The sequence below is a fragment of the Acipenser ruthenus genome, chromosome 19 (genome assembly GCF_902713425.1).
Source record: "Acipenser ruthenus chromosome 19, fAciRut3.2 maternal haplotype, whole genome shotgun sequence".
Taxonomy (NCBI): domain Eukaryota; kingdom Metazoa; phylum Chordata; class Actinopteri; order Acipenseriformes; family Acipenseridae; genus Acipenser; species Acipenser ruthenus.
The window spans coordinates 7,850,786-7,869,460 of record NC_081207.1 but is presented as its reverse complement, the minus strand read 5'-3'; the positions used below and the strand labels follow the sequence as shown (position 1 = coordinate 7,869,460).

The 18,675-nt window shown below is 39.6% G+C and overlaps 1 protein-coding gene across 2 annotated transcripts; it reads right to left on the bottom strand.

The window, feature by feature from the left end:
- Window positions 1–1,206: 1,206 nt before the first annotated feature.
- Window positions 1,207–18,034, bottom strand: LOC117424300 (WD repeat domain phosphoinositide-interacting protein 3-like). Of its 2 annotated transcripts, XM_058992450.1 has the most exons (11): window positions 17,771–17,877; window positions 11,767–11,866; window positions 10,068–10,142; window positions 8,770–8,871; window positions 6,213–6,300; window positions 5,055–5,149; window positions 3,825–4,015; window positions 3,544–3,629; window positions 2,477–2,578; window positions 2,021–2,142; window positions 1,207–1,560 (listed from the first exon to the last, which is right to left on the bottom strand). In XM_058992450.1, the coding sequence occupies exons 3-11, from the start codon at window positions 10,123–10,125 to the stop codon at window positions 1,454–1,456; spliced, it is 951 nt and encodes a 316-aa protein (XP_058848433.1). In that variant the 5' UTR covers window positions 10,126–10,142; window positions 11,767–11,866; window positions 17,771–17,877; the 3' UTR covers window positions 1,207–1,453. The 2 variants fall into 2 exon arrangements, with proteins under 2 accessions (XP_058848433.1, XP_033896411.1); XM_034040520.3 differs by lacking the exon at window positions 11,767–11,866 and having other exon boundaries at window positions 17,771–18,034.
- Between the last annotated feature and the right edge of the window lie 641 nt (window positions 18,035–18,675).

The window sequence follows — 18,675 nt, the reverse complement described above, 5'->3', positions numbered from 1 at the left end:
CATCCTACAGACCATTGTGCCGTAGTTCTTCACCAGAGTCTCAACCAGCTCCACATAGTTTTCGGCCTTGTGATTGCCCAGGAAGCCCCGAACCACTGCGACAAAGCTGTTCCAAGCCGCTTTCTCCTTACTAGTGAGCTTCTTGGGGAATTCATTGCACTCCAGGATCTTCTTTATCTGTGGTCCGACGAAGACACCGGCTTTGACCTTTGCCTCAGACAGCTTAGGGAAGAAGTCTTGAAGGTACTTGAAGGCTGCCGACTCCTTATCTAGAGCTCTGACAAATTGTTTCATAAGGCCCAATTTGATGTGCAGTGGTGGCATCAGCACCTTCCGGAGGACCACCAGTGGCTCCCACTTGACGTTGTTCCTCCCCACAGAGAACTCGGTCCGCTGTGGCTAGTCCCGCCTGTGGTAGTGCGCCTTGGTGTCCCTGCTGTCCCAAAGGCAAAGATAGCAGGGAAACTTGGTAACACCGCCTTGGAGACCCATCAGGAATGCCACCATTTTGAAGTCTCCTATGACCATGCCATCTCAGAAAAATGCAGATATGTATCCACTTAGGCAGCTGGAACTAAACTGAACTGGTGGGCTTAAGGCCCCTGTATTTATACTACTATTTAAATTACTGGAAAGTTCTAGAAGTTACTCCAAGTTAACTCAGCACTGAATCTGTCTGGAATGTTCTGGAAAATAGGTAAATTTCAAAATATCACTGTCCCGGTCACAAAAGCAAAGTTTGTGGGGAATAATAGCCATTTTCTATACTTTTGATGCATAAGCAATTAGGAAATAACACTTACTACCCAGGAACCAAAAAAAAAAAAAAAAAAAGTGTTACACGGTGTGCTTTATACAATGAGAGAAATGTGGCTCTATTGACTTTCTATATCCTTATAATATGTCCTTCTTAAAATCAACCCAAAGACACTCCTATGCTAAATTAGGTGGTATTAGTTGATACAGAAGGTTAATGTTCTACAGATCTTGCAGAATCATAACTTTTTACAAAATATAGCGAAGTCCACAGGCTACCTCATTTAGTATAAACAACACAGGTACCCAATAATAGGGCAGCGTAGACCATCCTTTTTCCATTTGCAATAAAAAAAAGCACCTGTCCTTTCATAAGAGATTCCCCCTTGCCACATTTGACTCTGAAACAAACAGACAAGCAGTTTTGTTTTAAAAGTTCACATCCACAGGTGACAGTCAAAGAAGTAATATGTTTTTAATATTTCTCTGCAAAAACAACAAATAAAAAAGTTTTTCAAAATCACATGACACAGGGTTCATTCAGTCCTCTGTATGGTGTTCCTGTAGTGCTTAGCCATACTTCCATCAAGGCCCATTCTAGTCCTGTGAGTGTACAATTGAAATCAATAAAAGAATTTATCATAAATCCTCTTGAAGGTAGCAGGTAACAGCAGAGCCCTCAGCATTTCTGTTTCAGTCAAATCTTTTCATCTGTCATTTCCAAAAACTGGGCATACACATCCCTTGAGCATTCTCCTTTTTGGTTGAATAAGAATTTGTAGTAGCTGCCATCTGCACAGATAGCTGGAAGAGGAACAGGTTGTTATTTTATGGTCATTACATTATTACAGATTTAGGTCTTAGCAGTTATATATTGAAATACTACAGGAAATCCTGAGGTTGCAGTATAACTTTACTTCCACCAGGGGTCCATGCAGACCAGTTATTAGCCATATTAATACCAATTCAACATTTTACAATTCAGTCACTGTAAAATAGGTGTTAATCCAATTTGCTAATAGTCTTGTAGTTTTTAAATAGCATAATTATGTACTTTTTCATAAAACTACACAGTAAAGTGCACATTAAATTATGCATGTTAGCCCCACACATTTTAAGAAATGAGATTAAACTATTCTTCCAAACTGTTCAAATTTGAAACAATTTATGTTTTTTAAGAAACATGTTGTGTTGTGCTACATGTGAAGCACTGCTAATCAGAGAGCTGAAACACAGGTTCACTATTTCAAAGAGCTTGCCGTACCTATTACTGCATTCTGTTCTGTGCCAAAGGCACAGACGCAGGGAGAGCCTGAGGGAACCTGAAACTTGGAGAAGCTCCATTTGGAGCTGAAATATTTTGGAAGGAAGCTTGCAGATGCCAAACTGCAAAACCAAAGGGAAGGGGGAAAGAAAAAGCTGCATCAAAATCCAAAAAAAACATTGTTGCATTGCTTGGCCTTATAACATGATTTTTACTGTTTGAACAAAGTCTGCCCAGATAGAACATATCAGCCCATACACTTAGCAAAGCTTTTTAATACAGCCAATATAAAGGAAAAGAATGAGACAAAAAGGTAACACTCCACTGCCGCCGCCTTCAGTGTACTGGTTTACTCATGAGAAACAAGTCTGAAGATTCAAGTAAGTACACTTAAATTGTTTCTTACTGAGGAACGATGTTTAGTAATTTTTTAGTTTTTTCGAGGACTTAACTCACCTTGACTGTTTGTTTCTTTTTGGGTCCTCTGCTGCAAAGATATGTACTGTGCCATGATCGCTCGATACACAAATTAGAGACGCATCCTGATTAAAATTTATGCTGCAGAGAAAAAAAAAAAGTCTTTTTACACTTGTACACTCTACACATTTAAAAGAGCAACTGTTATATTCCAAAAACAAAAAAGTTAATCTAGTATTGAAACAGATTACCTCCCACAGACAGTACAGTAAATAGCACACATTTAGCCCATGAATGTCTTTACTCTTCATACAAAACTGCAATCAGATTTATTTATTTTGTATTATCCTTCGGGACCTCCAAGTTAAAGCAACTACAACTGAAGGCCAGAAGGCTAGACTGTCCCACATAGAAGTTTAATTTGAACATCACACTAGTATTAAACTGATGGTAAAACAGGTTTGGAGTTAAATCACTCACAATTGCCTGAGGTATGATGATATGCCTAACTTGTATAGTGGTTCTCAACAAAACCCAGTTTACATAGTCAAAAACCCAATCTGGTATTCAATCTGAAAACATCTGTACAACATAGAATTGAACCCTGTTCTACATCCCATTTAAAACTTGACACAAGTGTGAAAGAACTAAACCTAAAAACAACCAAAACTGTTGATAGCACCATAAAAAACAAAACAAAAAAAACTTTATAGCCTTTGGCTGGAAGTTACCGGATGTAAATTCTTCCAAAAGCTCATGATTGGCCTCAGCACAGCATTGGAAAAGCAGTAATAAGTATGATCAGTGCCACTAATAATTTCAAGAGCATTTGTATGTGGTATAGAAGACATGTGCATCATGTTGGAAGTCCACAGTACACTTGGTTTATACTGTTCTACACAGTACTGTATACTGTGGTATTTTTTATAGGGTGGTATACAAGAGGTGCAGATTACAATCGGGGTACACTCAGGCAAAACAATGAAAAGAAAGCTGGACTCCCACCAGTTTGCTCATCTCCAATTTAAAATAAAGACACTAGGTACACTAGTGAACAGGTATGGCACAGGCTGTAGATACTAGAAATGTAACATGTGTAGGCTTACCAGTAAATACTTGCTGCCTGTGATCCTCTCCTCAGCTCCTGAATTAGGTGCCCCGATGTAGTGTCAAATATCCTTATTAGTGTCCCCTACACAATAAACAAGTGTTTTTATTTAACGTGACATTGGGTGACTTCTGAGTTAACTGACACACATCTTTGACTCTGCTGGATCTTTTTGGAAGCCTTGTCTTTTCACTCTTTGTCAGTCCAGGTGATAAACTGTACTATCTACGTTTTCGATGCCCCATCTCTAGAAATTGCAGATCAGCCTTCCGCACTTACTTTCTCTGAAGCAGTGGCGATCCGTGTCCCTTGCAAGTTGAGGGCTATGCAGCTCAAGGCTCCTTCGTGTGCAGGGATATCCACAGGAGGCTTCTCTGTGTTGGCCAAGTCCACTATCTGCACACGTCCTGTGTGAGAGCCAGGGAATGCCAGCAGGGAGTTGTTGCTGTTCGGACATAATACACAAAGACCTGCCGAGAGAGTGGATATTAAGACTCAATGACAGACAGGCATGAATGACATCAGCTACTCCACTACCTTCAAACAGAACCTTCTCAAGGCAAGATACATCAATAACATAACGCGATACAAAATACAAATTAGGATAAGAAACGAATGGCCTTAGCTATCATCTGCTTTTTTGTTGTGCATTCTTTTTTTTCACGTTCCTAAACCTTCATATATTATCTCGAGAATAATAAATGGCAGGTAGTTTATTATAATGCTGTACTTCTCCCGAGGGGCTCTCATGGAAATTAGTGTATATGCTGGTGTATTTAGTTGCTTTGTCAGTGATCAGGGTTTCAGGAACGGGTCAAGTGCATGATGGGGGGCAAATCACTACTGCTGCAATAAACCTGTTACTGTTATAAGTGTAAACTTTCAAATCCAGTTTGAAAGCAGCAGAAAAATTTATTTATTTTGTTCTCTCCTATTCATGCCCTGAGCAGGTATAGCTCAAGCCACCATGTAATCACGCATCCAGTAAAGGCGCTCCGTGTGCAGTACAGGATGTGCCCTATAGTATGGACGTCGCCGGTTCAAGTCCAGGCTATACCTTTGCCGACCGAGGACGGGAGCTCCCAGGTGGTGGCGCTCAATTGGCCGTGCGCTGCCCGGGGGAGGGAGGGCTAGGTTGGCCAGGGTGTCCTCGGCTCACCGCGCACCAGCGACCCCTGTGGTCTGGCCGGGCGCCTGCAGGCTTGACTGTAAGCTGCCCAGGGCTGCGCTGTCCTCCGACGCTGTAGCTCTGGGTGGCTGTATTGCGAGTCTGCAGTGTGTAAAGAAGCGGGCGGCTGACGGCACACGCTTCGGAGGACAGTGTGTGTTCGTCTTCGCCCCTCCCGAGTCAGCGCAGGGGTGGTAGCGGTGAGCTGAGCTAAAAAATAATTTGACATTACTAAAATCGGGGAGAAAACAATAAAAATAATTGGCGACCACTAAATTTATATATAAAAAAAAAAAATAATAATCATTAGTAAGCATGTGAAGCTGGACTAAACGACTGACCTTTGGGGTTGTAGCAGGTCTCAAATACATGCAGCTGATGGGGGTTGTGGGTAAAGGTGAAAACTTTTATCATGGAGTCTAGAACCACCACAATCCTGGAACAAACAGACAGATTCACCATCATTTAGCAAGAACTGAAACCGATACTTCATAGAAGCTGAAGATGCAGCCTTGTACACTGCAAAACAGAATACAGCAGTTCATTTTAACACTGCAAGATCAAAAGGACAACATAGCTCATTGTAGTTCACCAAACAGTGTACCGTTACACCCCTAGCCACTAAGATTATATTTTGACACTGCAATGAGACGTAGCAAGAGGAAGCGTTAATGCTCTGTTACTTTAAAGAGGTGCAATTTATTCTGCTTAATCTAGTTCAGGGAATATTTTCAAAAAACTGCTCCAATACAATAAAAAGGTGAAACAAGATTCAAATGGGGCCCGGGGATTGTAAGAAACTTTATGTATATATGACATATTACATAGGAACCTGCTCAGTATTTGAGGATTTAAAAAAAATAAGATTATGTAAATGTATATGGAAACTGCACGTCTTGTTCTGAACTGGAATTATCCAGCGCGAAGGCCCCAGGGGTTTCTTATCTGGCTCTGCACCATCATTATTCCTGGCAGCACACTCACTGCCAGCAGTTAGCTAAATTATTCCAGTATGTTGGTAGCATATATTTGAAAACGCACCAGCCAAAATACTTTTTATTTTTAAGTGCAGGAGAACATAAATAAAGTTCCTGACAATTTTCCTGTACTTATATAAACCGAGAGAGAGAGAGTTTAGATTGTTTATTTGGCAAAGTATGCAGTACCATTTCTGTGCAAGACAGTGTAGATTTTAAAGTCACTGATTTACACAATGTGTGTTCCTGTACTATGTATCAGACAAGACTGGAAGAAATGGAGGCAACAAGGGGACCTCTAGCCTGTATTATTATACTCAGGGAATTGGCAAGAATGCAAATACATGTCAAGAGACCCGATGTAAAGAAAAGTAGGAAACCAAGTCAAGGTGACCTTTTAAACCAACGTTTTTCTGTCCGGGCATTTGTCTGCTTGCCTTGAATAGTTTTAGAGTAAGGGTTTAAGTTATGAAAGAAACGGAAATGTATATTACTATATATAGTAAACAATGAACTATTTACCGATCTCGACGTAGCTTCACCGCTTTGACTTCTGTGGAAAATTCTATTTCAATGACTGTCTTTTTTTTCAAATCGTCCCATATCATCACTGCGGAAAACAAACAGCACCGGAGTAATTACACTATGTAACACAATTTTTGTTCCTGGGTAGTAAGTGTTATTTCCTAATTGCTTATGCCTCAAAAGTATAGAAAATGGCTATTATTCCTCACAAACTTTGGTTTTGTGACAAGGACAGTGATATTTTGAAATTTACCTATTTCCAATGAGAAAACGGGCGAATCCAAACGGTATTTATACTAAAGTAATACAAAAATGACTACAAAAGATTTAGAAGTGAGTAGTTTTTCAAGGTTTACGATTATACTGTAAATCACTTTCACGAATCAGCCCCCAAATGTAGTCTCCCATCATGTTCTCATTATACTGTCCTTGGTAGCGGCGTTCAAAGTCCAGTATATCCTGGTGGAAGCGCTCGCCTTGCTCCTCCGAGTACGCTCCCATGTACTCCTTGAATTTATCAAGATGAGCATCAAGGATATGGACTTTGAGGGACATCCTACAGCCCATTGTGCCGTAGTTCTTCACCAGAGTCTCAACCAGCTCCACACATAGTTTTCGGCCTTGTGATTGCCCAGGAAGCCCAGAACCACTGCGACAAAGCTGTTCCAAGCCGCTTTCTCCTTACTAGTGAGCTTCTTGGGGAATTCATTGCACTCCAGGATCTTCTTTATCTGTGGTCCGACGAAGACACCGGCTTTGACCTTTGCCTCAGACAGCTTAGGGAAGAAGTCTTGAAGGTACTTGAAGGCTGCCGACTCCTTATCTAGAGCTCTGACAAATTGTTTCATAAGGCCCAATTTGATGTGCAGTGGTGGCATCAGCACCTTCCGGGGGTCCACCAGTGGCTCCCACTTGACGTTGTTCCTCCCCACAGAGAACTCGGTCCGCTGTGGCCAGTCCCGCCTGTGGTAGTGCGCCTTGGTGTCCCTGCTGTCCCAAAGGCAAAGATAGCAGGGAAACTTGGTAAAACCGCCTTGGAGACCCATCAGGAATGCCACCATTTTGAAGTCTCCTATGACCTCCCAGCCGTACTCATCATACTTCAAGGCGTCCAGCAAGGTCTTGATGCTGTTGTAATCCTCTTTGAGGTGCACCGAGTGAGCCAGGGGAAGAGACGGGTACTTGTTACCATTATGGAGCAGCACGGCTTTGAGGCTCCTGGATGAGCTGTCAATGAAGAGGCGCCACTCATTCTGGTTACAGGTGATTCCGATTGCCTCGAACAGACTGGTCACATTGTGGCAGAAGCAGAGCCCATCTTGACGGGTGAAGAAGCTGGAAAAAGGTTGGCGACGCTTCCTCTGATCTGCGACTTGCATACTTTCATCCAACAAGTTCCACTGCTTCAGCCTAGACGTCAAAAGCTCGGCATTGGACTTGGTGAGACCAAGATCTCTAATCAAGTCGTTGAGGTCTTTTTGGTTGGGGTAGTATGGGTTTCTCTCCTCAGCTCCACCTCTGAAATTGTCATCTGGATCTACAACGTCTTCCTCGCTCTCTGACTTGCTGCTCTCTTCTAAAGACGGCTGCTCTCTCTCCGGAGGAGTGGGTACAGGGAGCTCATGGCAGTGTGGCACCGGAGCGATGGATGAAGGAAGGTCTGGATACGTGATAGCAGGTGCAATCTTGCCAGTCCGACGTTTGGAAGGGTCCACCATGCCGAAGTAGCAGTTGCTTAAGTGGTCAGTGGGTTCCTGCCAAATTTTTGGGATAGCGAACTTCATGGCTCTCTTTTCCCCTCTGTACCATCCTACAAAAATACATTTATTTCACCCATGACTAATGTGTAAGAGATTCTCGCAACATTTTTCATATATGATATATTTTTCAATAACATTGAAAATTGTAAAACATTTTAAAATTAAAAACTTTTACAATTTTAAAAATTTTAACAAATTTTATAACATAAAATTCCGAGCAACAATTATCCATCTTACCTTCCAGATTTTTTTTGCAGTGCTCGCAGGTGAAATGAGGTGCCCAGGGTTTGTCTTGATCCCCGACAGGCATGCCGAAATATGCCTTGTAGGCCTCACACATCTTAGCAGATGCTTCCACGGAGTACTTTTTCGCTCTTGTCTTGATAAATTGGCCGCAGACATAGCAAAATGCGTCTGCCGGATGCTTGCAGCCTCTTGATGCCATCTCAGAAAAATGCAGATATGTATCCACTTAGGCAGCTGGAACTAAACTGAACTGGTGGGCTTAAGGCAACCTGTATTTATACTACTATTTATATTACTGGAAAGTTCTAGAATGTTCTAGAAGTTACTCCAAGTTTACTCAGCACTGAATCTATCTGGAATGTTCTGGAAAATAGGTAAATTTCAAAATATCACTGTCCTGGTCACAAAAGCAAAGTTAGTGGGGAATAATAGCCATTTTCTATACTTTTGAGGCATAAGCAATTAGGAAATAACACTTACTACCCAGGAACCAAAAAAAAAAAAAAATTGTTACACGGTGGAACACCAGATGCTACAATATACCATACCTTTATTAGGGGGGTACTTTGGCTTTTTTCCACCTCCAACTAGTGCTAAATAGTTACATCGGAACAACATTTCAACATGACCAACACCGCCCTCCAGGAACTCTGAAATAAAAAGAAGGTATAAAACCAGGGGTTCCAAAAGATACATTCACTAAGTATTATAAATTACAGAATACAGCATGCACTTTAAATGGATGAGGTCTTACTATCTAGATAATTGTCTATACTAATCTGTTACAGCTACACCTGACTGTCGCCTAGAGGTAAAATGGCATTTTTTTTAATTTTAAATGGAATTAAAACAGAGACAAGTTACTGCCATAAACATGATCTACTGTACCAAACCAGTTTGCAATCCCTTGATAACCAACCCTGAATTGCACACTGACAAATCTGTACCTTATCGGGAAATATAACACATTTGATTGCTAAACACAATATGAAATGTAATGCGTCGAGAATATGTTGGAATTGTAATTTGTCTTCATGGTTACTGCCATTCTTAGCAGGCCACGGGGAATTACAAGGATTTGAAACTTTTATACTTTTTGTTATTAAACCGACTAAAGGGAGGGGGGAGAGGCTGAACGTAATAGAATGGGCTAGATACAAGACACAATTGGGGAGAACTTGCTTGATCTACACCACTGTACTGCTTCAAAGTTAACAAATGCTGCACTGTGCCTGGGGTTGCAATAAACAGATGCAGTACACTGTATATATTCCACATTGTTAAGCCTCATCGCATTCTGCACGCCACGCCAGGTGGAGCTTGTTAAGACTTGACTATCCAGGGCGTCTGCTGATGTCATGAAACATTTGCCTTAAGAGTAACATGGATTCAGTTATTAAAAAGAAATGAAGCTTTCGTGCACAATATTTACATTACAAAAAGACGCTTCAGGGTTTGTATATCCCCCACCCCTCATTTTAATTATACACTGTCACTAATAAATGGGTAGGACAACAAAGCATTTTTTGGTGATACATTTAAATAGGATCAGTTAAATATGTAGAAATATTCATATGTGTATTGTATATAAATAGTCAGCTCATCCTATTAAAGGGGACCATCAAAGTAAACCTGTTGAACTTCTTGTATATGGTTACTTTATTCTACATAATCAAAGAGTGAAATTCACTCCTCGTTCTCAAACACTACAACACAGCAGGCTGAAGTAACGTTCTGGAGGATTCAAATGTTTACCGAAGTTGTCAATTAAAAATACACAGCTTACAATTCAATTTTTCAACAAAAACAGCGCCTTTAAGGGTTACAAAACAATTCCTCACTTTACCTTGTTTTTCTTTTTCTTTCAGTGGATCGGAGTTGTAAACGCGGAAGCCGTTTTCCATTCCACACGCAAAACACCCTGCAACGAGAAGCAAAGAACCAACTGAGCACCCCACGCTGTTATCTGTCTAATTAAATACCCAGCCAAGCATGACATCAAAAGGGATTTTCCAACAGCAGTCTACTGTCTTTGTAGATATATCAAACATGTGGGAATATTGACCTCCACTGTAAAAGAAAATGATGTTTAAGGCAGGATTACAGAAAATCTAATTAAATTGAGGTGAGCATTTCATAAGGTTCATGCTCTCCTGCAGTTTCTCAACCGTAACTATACATTTGAGAATGACAATTAGTACAGCTTCATTTTAAGAATAGATGCCACTGTATTGCCATGATCTTGACAAAGCAGTGGTACTGTACTCTATGTGTCATTGGTAGACTTATTTCATATGTTACAATGCTATGAACCAATGCATACTGGGCATCCACTGTAGTATGCATCATTACCGGAATGCAATATTTGTTCCAAATCCACTGTGTTGGGGAAATTCTTATCACAAAGACTGTTAAGACTTCTTATAAACGAGTTATTAAAGAACAAGGTTGTTTTAATAGTATTTGTGCTTCTAATTTACCAGACACACAGCTTACTTTACCTTAAAAGGTAGTCTACGGTTAGTGCTTACTGGAGCCTGTGAAACCAGCCTATAGAAACAACAGGACGGTGTATATAATACAGTATGAATAGACTTTTCAAGGTGTTTGGAAAACTATACTCTCAAATTCTGTTCACTGAAGTCAAAAGCAGGTAACAGGAACATTTGACTGAGGCTGTTTTTCCATGCCTTGGTTTTACAGAACAATGAAGCACTAACTGGTGATGAGCGTGCCATCGTTTGAGTAACAGCCAGCTGAAACTTTAAAACAAGGCGACACTCCATTGAGAAAAGTTCAACCGGGTTTTGCTGTGTTACAGTAGCAATACAATGGAACTAAATAGCAGCTGAACAAACACATTTTTAGACTCTAGACTTAAATTAATTTCCTCCGTTAAAGAAAGTTCTCTTAGAGCTCTACATTCTTGTGTGTGTCCTTGTGTCAGAAGCATCCACACAAACAAAATGCAGTCTAGTGATGCTCGTACGATTTATATGTAGCATTTTAAATCTAGGATTATTTTGATGTACTTTAACACGCATTGACAGTATGAAAGGTATTAACTTTATTCATCATAAGCCTTTAAATACTGCATAAACAACAATTTGAGGACTGTATTTATGTCAATGAAGCAAGCTAAAATATTCTCTTTTATTGTCCTATGCCCCAGAAACTATAAAAAAATAAATAAAAACCACAGGCACCGCTTGCTTGTGAAATTAGAAATCTATCCTCACATGATCAAGTATCATTCTTAGGGAGCTACATATGAAAAACAAAAAGACAAATGTGAAGATCATTTTCCTAACCCAATAATAACCTGAATACTTTGATTAGTCATTTACTCCAGACTTCAGAGTAATATTCAGTTGTTGTTTTTTACCCTTGGATATATAAATAATTTAACCACTGGTAACTGGAAAGCAATAGCATCTGAGTCGCTGTTACCAGCGATTTCATTTTACTTTGTTCACAAAGCAAGGTTAATTACCTCTATCAGAAAAAAAAATGCCTGGCCTGCTTATCATATCAGACAGTATTACCTCTTTTCCGCTGTACAACCGAGCTGCGCCGGAGCAGTACCGAGCCCTCACAGTGCGGTCAAGGGTATCTGGGTTGTTTTTCCACTGCAGAGCTGTGCTACTGACATCACACGCAACGAAAGACAGTTGTTATTAATTAACTCAGGTTGCCAAAATGTGTGCAAACAAATGGTGTTCAAAAATTAATAGACCAACAATACAGCTGTATCTTGTATCGCTATGTTTTGTAAATATAAACTGTACTGATTATATCAACTTAATAAAGTTCAATTAGTTTTGTTAAAGTTGAAAATAGAAGGTTTTAAAAAATATGATTTGCCAAAGATATCCCGTTTAAGGATAGTTGTTGTTTTTTCTAGTTGTGTTTTGTTTGGGTGCTTAAAAAAAGAAGCTGCATGAGCGCAACGAGAGCCGTAGTTTATTTTGTTTTACTATATTTTTGTAAATAAGTTTAGAATTGGTTTTATTTTCCGCTTTTTTTTCTTTATATTAATATAATGAAGGTCAAGGATGAGAGACTTGGTAGAATTTTGTGTTCTTGAGTGTGTGAGTTAAGTGTACAGTGCCCAAGCTTTACTCCACTTGCTTCAAATCGTCAGAAATTCAGGCATAAACTTTCTAATTTCAGACTCCAGATCTTCCTGAACACTTCTATCTGCCCACAGAGAAACTAGAGCCTGCACTTCCTCAGTGTCCCAAGGCCGTACTTTTCTCTCATCACACTCTCTGCCCGCCATGTTGTTTGTTGTTTGTCTTTGTGGAAATGCGATGACGAAAATCCTTAACACCGCCCCTGGCTCGGCTTGGCTCACAGCCAGATTCAGATGTCTTGTGAGGCTGAGTTTCACGGTTCTCCACTGGCTATTTGTCGAGCTGAGTGAGAACCACCCGTACCCGTACCGTACCGAGCCCTCACGGGTCGGATGTGCCACTGGAGAAGGGGTATGTGTGACAGCAACTACACCTTCAATAACCAGGGTAGACGGGTGGAGTATCTGGCCTGTTTTAAACCATTTATTAATCTTTGCGCGTCATGGTTTTGGGCCTTTGTTGGCACCTTATTCTCCTAAGCATGATTTGCATAGGACTAAAAACCAGTTGTCCTCAGAATCAGTCAAAAGCAGAGGGCATCTAGTAACCTCCCAGATATGGATTAGTTTTTATCTAGGAAAGTCGTTAAATTCAAAATGAAATGCGATGTTGTGGCCAGAGAAGGCGCTTTTGTGCATGATTTCGTTGACCCTTCTTTTTCAAAGGCTAGAATAACCATTTCGTCCCTTGAGTGATATGTATTTCCACACATATCTTCAAATGCACTGTTAAAAGCATTCATTTTTTAAGTCACTGATTATGTTTTGTGTTTTCGCCCGTCCCCAGTTTGGTTATGCACAATCGTAGCGTTTTACTGAACTGGAGAATCTCAAGACAGATTGTACCAATATACATATTATATATTATGGTTTATTGTGAAGGCTGGTATTGCTGTGAGGCAAATACCCCGGAATGCTCTATCAATTCTAACATAACACTGACACGGTCGATTCGCACGGCAGTAAAAAGACTCAGAAAAAATTTAATTAGAGGACCTCTGAGAAAATTATCTGGGATAGAAAGAAATGGACAGTTCACACAGGACTAAATTTCACTGCTGTCAGTAAAACATTCTGAAACCACCTCTTTATGTGGAGATTTTTAAACCCATGTGAATCTGGCTCTAGTCACACCCTGAGATCAGTGAATGTTAAACTTTTGGTATTTCTTAGAAGTCATCTAAAATCAGGAAGGGCAAGGGCCTTTAGTTGTTCTGCTCCCTGCCTTTGGAACTCCATCCCAAGTCCTACCGGGAATGCTGGCCTAGTCAAATCTTTTAAATCTCATTTTAAAACATTTGCTTGCATTAGCTTATTTTTTAGCTGTATTGTTTCGTTCTTATTGTAAAGCAGCTTGGGATGCTCCACATGAAGAGCTCTGTATAAAAACAAATTGTACAATTATATTGTTTTCTATCTTTCTTAATGAAAACAAAAATAGACAGTCCAATGGCGCACTTCCATCAGCACCATAAAACTCAATCTCATCTCGTTCCAATATCAAACTCTGGGGCTGCAGCCAGTTCCATTCCGAGTCTACAACACAATCTGAATCCGATGGTTACACAAAGGTCAAAGATTGTCCCTATAGCGATTTCTAAATTCACTTAAACTTGCTACCATACCTCCCATTAACTGTGATGCAGAAGGTACTCAGGATCACAAAATATGACCCCTTTCACCAGACATTACAAACATTCGCCAACATAATGGTTTTCATATGTTCTCAATAAAATGTATTGACAAATTAAAAGTGGTGTCTTCCTTTTACAGAAATGTATGCGTTTCATTTTTATCCTTATTGGGTACATTTCTCAACACTGTATAAATATATACAGTGTATATATTTATGCCGTACAATAGTTCCAGTTGCAATGTTTCAAGGGTTTTTTTTATGGTTACCGTACCGGAAACATCATAATAATGATTTAAAGGCTACAGTTCCAAAACTGTGGGTGTCAGCAGCAACAACAATATACAGCAATGTCTGGGGCAAGGAAGTGTGACATAGTGGTTAAAGCAAAGAACTTCCTGGGTTTGATATATGATTCCCTGCTTTGTCAAGTCACTTGACATCCTTGTGCTTCAGTTGGAAATTAAGGCATGTATACCTTCCTGTTACTGATTTCACCCACATGGTTAGGGCTGGACCAATGCACTTCCCTTGCACCCAGTCCTAAGATACGGTGCCAGCATTCTGACTAGTAACCCTGACCTCCCGAGCCAGAATAACTGTTTTTCATTCCGTTTCACTTTATTAACGCTAGAATGCATTCAGGTGACTGTTGTTCTGCATTGAGTTTAAGAGTAAAACTGGCAATGATGGGTTTGCTTTGAATCCCAGATGAAACTGCACCACCTCCCTCCCTCCCTCCTTAGTTTCATCTTAGTAATTGGCTGTTCATGCAACTGGCCACCATTAATTCCTCTATGAAAAACGGTCAAGCAACTAGTGATGTTACTCAGCACTGTATTCTTTTAGGCATGTCCAAAAACAACACAAGCTCTTTGTAGTTAAGGTTTCCTCACCTTCCGTATTAATTGAAGTTTACACCCTGTAAAGGAAAGGTTGGGCTGTATTTCTGAAACAGTCATAGGCTTCTGCTATTCTGTACACCCTGGACAAGTAAAACTATTCACAGCTCAATCTGCGTATCAAGTACTGACAGCTTCTTTCAGTGCCCTACAGTATGTTCTCAAGCTCATCAAGCTGGCTAGGTCTGTACTAGTTACTGCAATGCTGTGATAATAGAATATCACCTAATGGATTGTCCTTGTGACCACTCTGACCTATCAAACAGGCTAATAATCACTTTCATTCAGTACTGAAACAATTTCATTATGTCTCCCCCCCTCAGTACTCCACTGCTGTATAGTAGATCTCATGAACTATCATATACCTTATCCGATTATAAAGTTAGAGCGTTTCAGAATCTGGATATATAAGGATTGATCACCCAACTATATGTCAGTTTGTATGAACTTAAAATTGTACGTATATTTAGGAGGGGTGCATTCTATCGTGATGAAACTTGGTAAAGACCTTCTTTAGTTATTAAGACTAGTATATAGGGATACATGACACCTGTCAATCTGCTTGCACTTGCGTCACTCTTCAATTGTTACATATACAGGCGTGTGTTTCATGGTCTTTCTCTTTTTCATGATACAGCCATGGCAGGTTTAAGCATGTTTACTGACAGATTTGTTACAGTCAGCACTGGGTTGTCTGGACTCTGGACAAAGTGTTTTTCATCCCTTTTTATTGCTAGATCTACAAAAATCCTGAAAGGGTTCAGGGGAGAAGATTTCCATAGAAGCAAGTCAACAGAGTGAACACTAGCAAGACGTTCAATTTAAACATGAGTGAAAGGTGTGTGTTGCTCTCTGAAGCTGCAGTTTAATCCACTTCACTTCACTCCTAGAAACCACTCCTCTGTTTGTAAGACAACTCGAGTAAACTGTCGTTTTTCATCATGGTGAGGAGGAATTAATCCAGTGCCTGTAAATCTGCTTTACTGTATTGCTAGATATTTACGGAATCATATAGAAAGGGCTTTATTAATATAATAAATCGGTACAGCATGCTTGGATTGTGTTTCTGAGAGTTGTCTGGAGTCTGCCACAAAACTCTCTCCACAGAACCCTTCTTTGAGACAAGCAGCGCCCACAATAAGCAAGTAATGCAATAGCACTCAGGTATCAGCTATAGAGCTCTTAAATCAAATTAAATGTGATCAATGTGATCAAATTAAATGTGATAAATGTGGTAATCTCAGATCCGGGAGGTGTGGCTGATCTGAAGAATTCCTCTGTATTGGGGTCATGCTGTACAGTTTATCAGACTGTTCTCTCTGGTGTCCATATTTCAATAGCAGCAGCCTTTGCTGCACTTTCTATCGGGCATCAGACAAAACAAACTGCACTTCACAGACAGTCTTACAGAAGCTCTTCAAATGAAAGATCATCTGGGCTTCTGCCTGCCATCTGCTAGCAATGCCTCTGTGCATCGGAAAGAGTACTTAGATGCCTATTGTCTTAATACCTTAGCATTACCAGGACTGCACCTGCACTTTGGTACAGTTTGAGTTACAATGGGCATGACAGCTGGTCTGAGAGGCTTTAATAGGTCAGATTGTTTAATGCTCGGTTGGTAGGTGCTTTCATATTCAAGGTCAAGTCTGAAGAGTTCACAGCAGGTTTCCTTCATGTTTACCTTTCACTCATCCCATTAAATCAGTGCTGTCTCTGCAGCCCCACTGACACCCTATTATGGCACTTGGCTATTAATAATGTTGAAACAAACAACTGTAATAATAATAATAATAATAATAATAATAATAATAATAATAATAATAATAATAATAATAATGACTAAGTGGAATATCTGTTACCCCCAGCCCCATCCCTTTAACTTAAGTTAAATATTAAGCTAAAATGCCTTGGCACATTTTGGTTGCCTGTGCAAAAAACGAAACAAGCGCACTTCAACATAAAACCGATAATAATTATACAGACATTCCACATTTCATCTGATTGATTCTGCTCGTCAATTCAAGCCGTATACTGTATCCAATACAGTGTACAGAGAATGGATCTAACATCGTGCAGAGTGCATTGGAATTCTCGATTTAGAAAAAAGAGGCACAAGGAGGATGTGGTTTTGTTTCACCTAGAACATTTAGCGATGCTATTTTAAATCAAATAGGATATTGATACATCCTACCGTACCTCGACTGCCATATCTTATGCTTAGTCACAAATCAGAATACACTTGTTGGTTTACAGGATCAACACATAATGGAACGACTAACTTACAAAATGTTACAAATAATCACATGCTTTTATTTTTGATTATTGTTATTTGGTACTGCGTTTCCTATATTGAAAAGTACCAGTACGCTAAATTAATGCATAGCAATTTAGTATTTTATTGGGTGCAATTGTGGGCCTCTCTTGTTGAGCCGACTGACAACAGCAAACACCGTTCACTCCGATTTTTAATTGTTTTGAAAAATTGATATGCAACTACTGTACAGGTACGTGCACCAAGCAAACATTCTTCAATAACATTCCTCGATTTCGCTGGTCTGGTTACAGTAGTTTAAACCAACGCAAATAAAACATTTACTTTCTTTCCAATATTTATTACTGTACAGAAATTCACAAGAAGTCTATAAAAATCGATGAATGGGTGGAGATATGAGTTTCCAGAAGTTTACTACCGGTTACACCACGAATTAGCAAGAGCTCAACCAGTTTCTGTACATCAAAGTATGTACATTATAATTTCATCAAACAGCTTAGCGTAGGCCTAGGGGTCGATAGTGCTATCAGTAATTCACTGGCAAACAAACATCGCACAAGACATAAAGAATACGACGTGCAGAAACTGAATTAAATCTGCGACTCACCATTGTCCTGGTTAAAGCCTGCAAACAACAGACCATTACCATGAGGGTTGGAAGGTAAAAGATTCATGGTGAAGCTTTGTTTATATCAATTATTGGGGGGTTTCTTTTCAGCATCCCTCCACTGTGTTCTGTCAGCGCAGATGAAAACACATACAGCCCCAATCATCCACCTCTTCCTCCCTGACCAGACTGCGCTGCCGCACGTCGAGCGATGGAGCAAGGAGGGGAATCTACCTTCAACAGCATCGACAGAGCAATCAAACACAGCCGGATTTGAGGTTCTTAAATTGTGCGTTACTTTTTGTGCAAGCACAGCGATGTTTGGTCCTTCTGATAGAAATAGACAGATAGATATATACACACACGACACGCAGTACATTTAATGAAATAAATAAATAAACAATTATCTGGTATGAACGAGTTGAGCATTCCAGCACTAAAATTAGTACGGGGCCAATACCAGACCTGGGAATAAATATTGCTTTTATTTAAATATTTCAAATGTATTTGATATGATTCTAAATAATTACATATTTCAAATAATGTTGTTGTGAATACATATCCAAATATTTTGATTTATGTTTCAAATATATTTATAAATGTGTTACAATGATGTGAAACAGAACACATTACGTTTTATATGAAATATCTATTTAGTTTTATATTAAAATATTTTCAAATAAATGTTTGAGTGCTGACAAAATCTTGAAATATTTGATATTTATAAATGTAATCACAAATATAAATATATGTTTCCCAGGTCTGGCCAGTACAATGCATAATGATAGATGTTTGCTTATCTTAAATATAATGCAAAAGTATACAGCAGTATGCAGGATACTGAAGCAGTTTCAAGACTTCTAGTTCTGTACTAAGCTGTAGGCATTCATAATTATTTTCTTGTA

What these genes read in the sequence shown, in the direction of transcription:
- LOC117424300 (XM_034040520.3), bottom strand. Translation starts at nt 17,837, where the DNA reads ATGAATCTTTTACCTTCCAACCCTCATGGTAATGGTCTGTTGTTTGCA. An exon ending in GTGAAGCTACGTCGAGATCG is followed by an intron (nt 5,150 to 6,212) that starts GTAAATAGTTCA and finishes TGTTTGTTCCAG; the next exon opens with GATTGTGGTGGTTCTAGACT. An exon ending in TCGCCACTGCTTCAGAGAAA is followed by an intron (nt 3,630 to 3,824) that starts GTAAGTGCGGAA and finishes TTTATTGTGTAG; the next exon opens with GGGACACTAATAAGGATATT.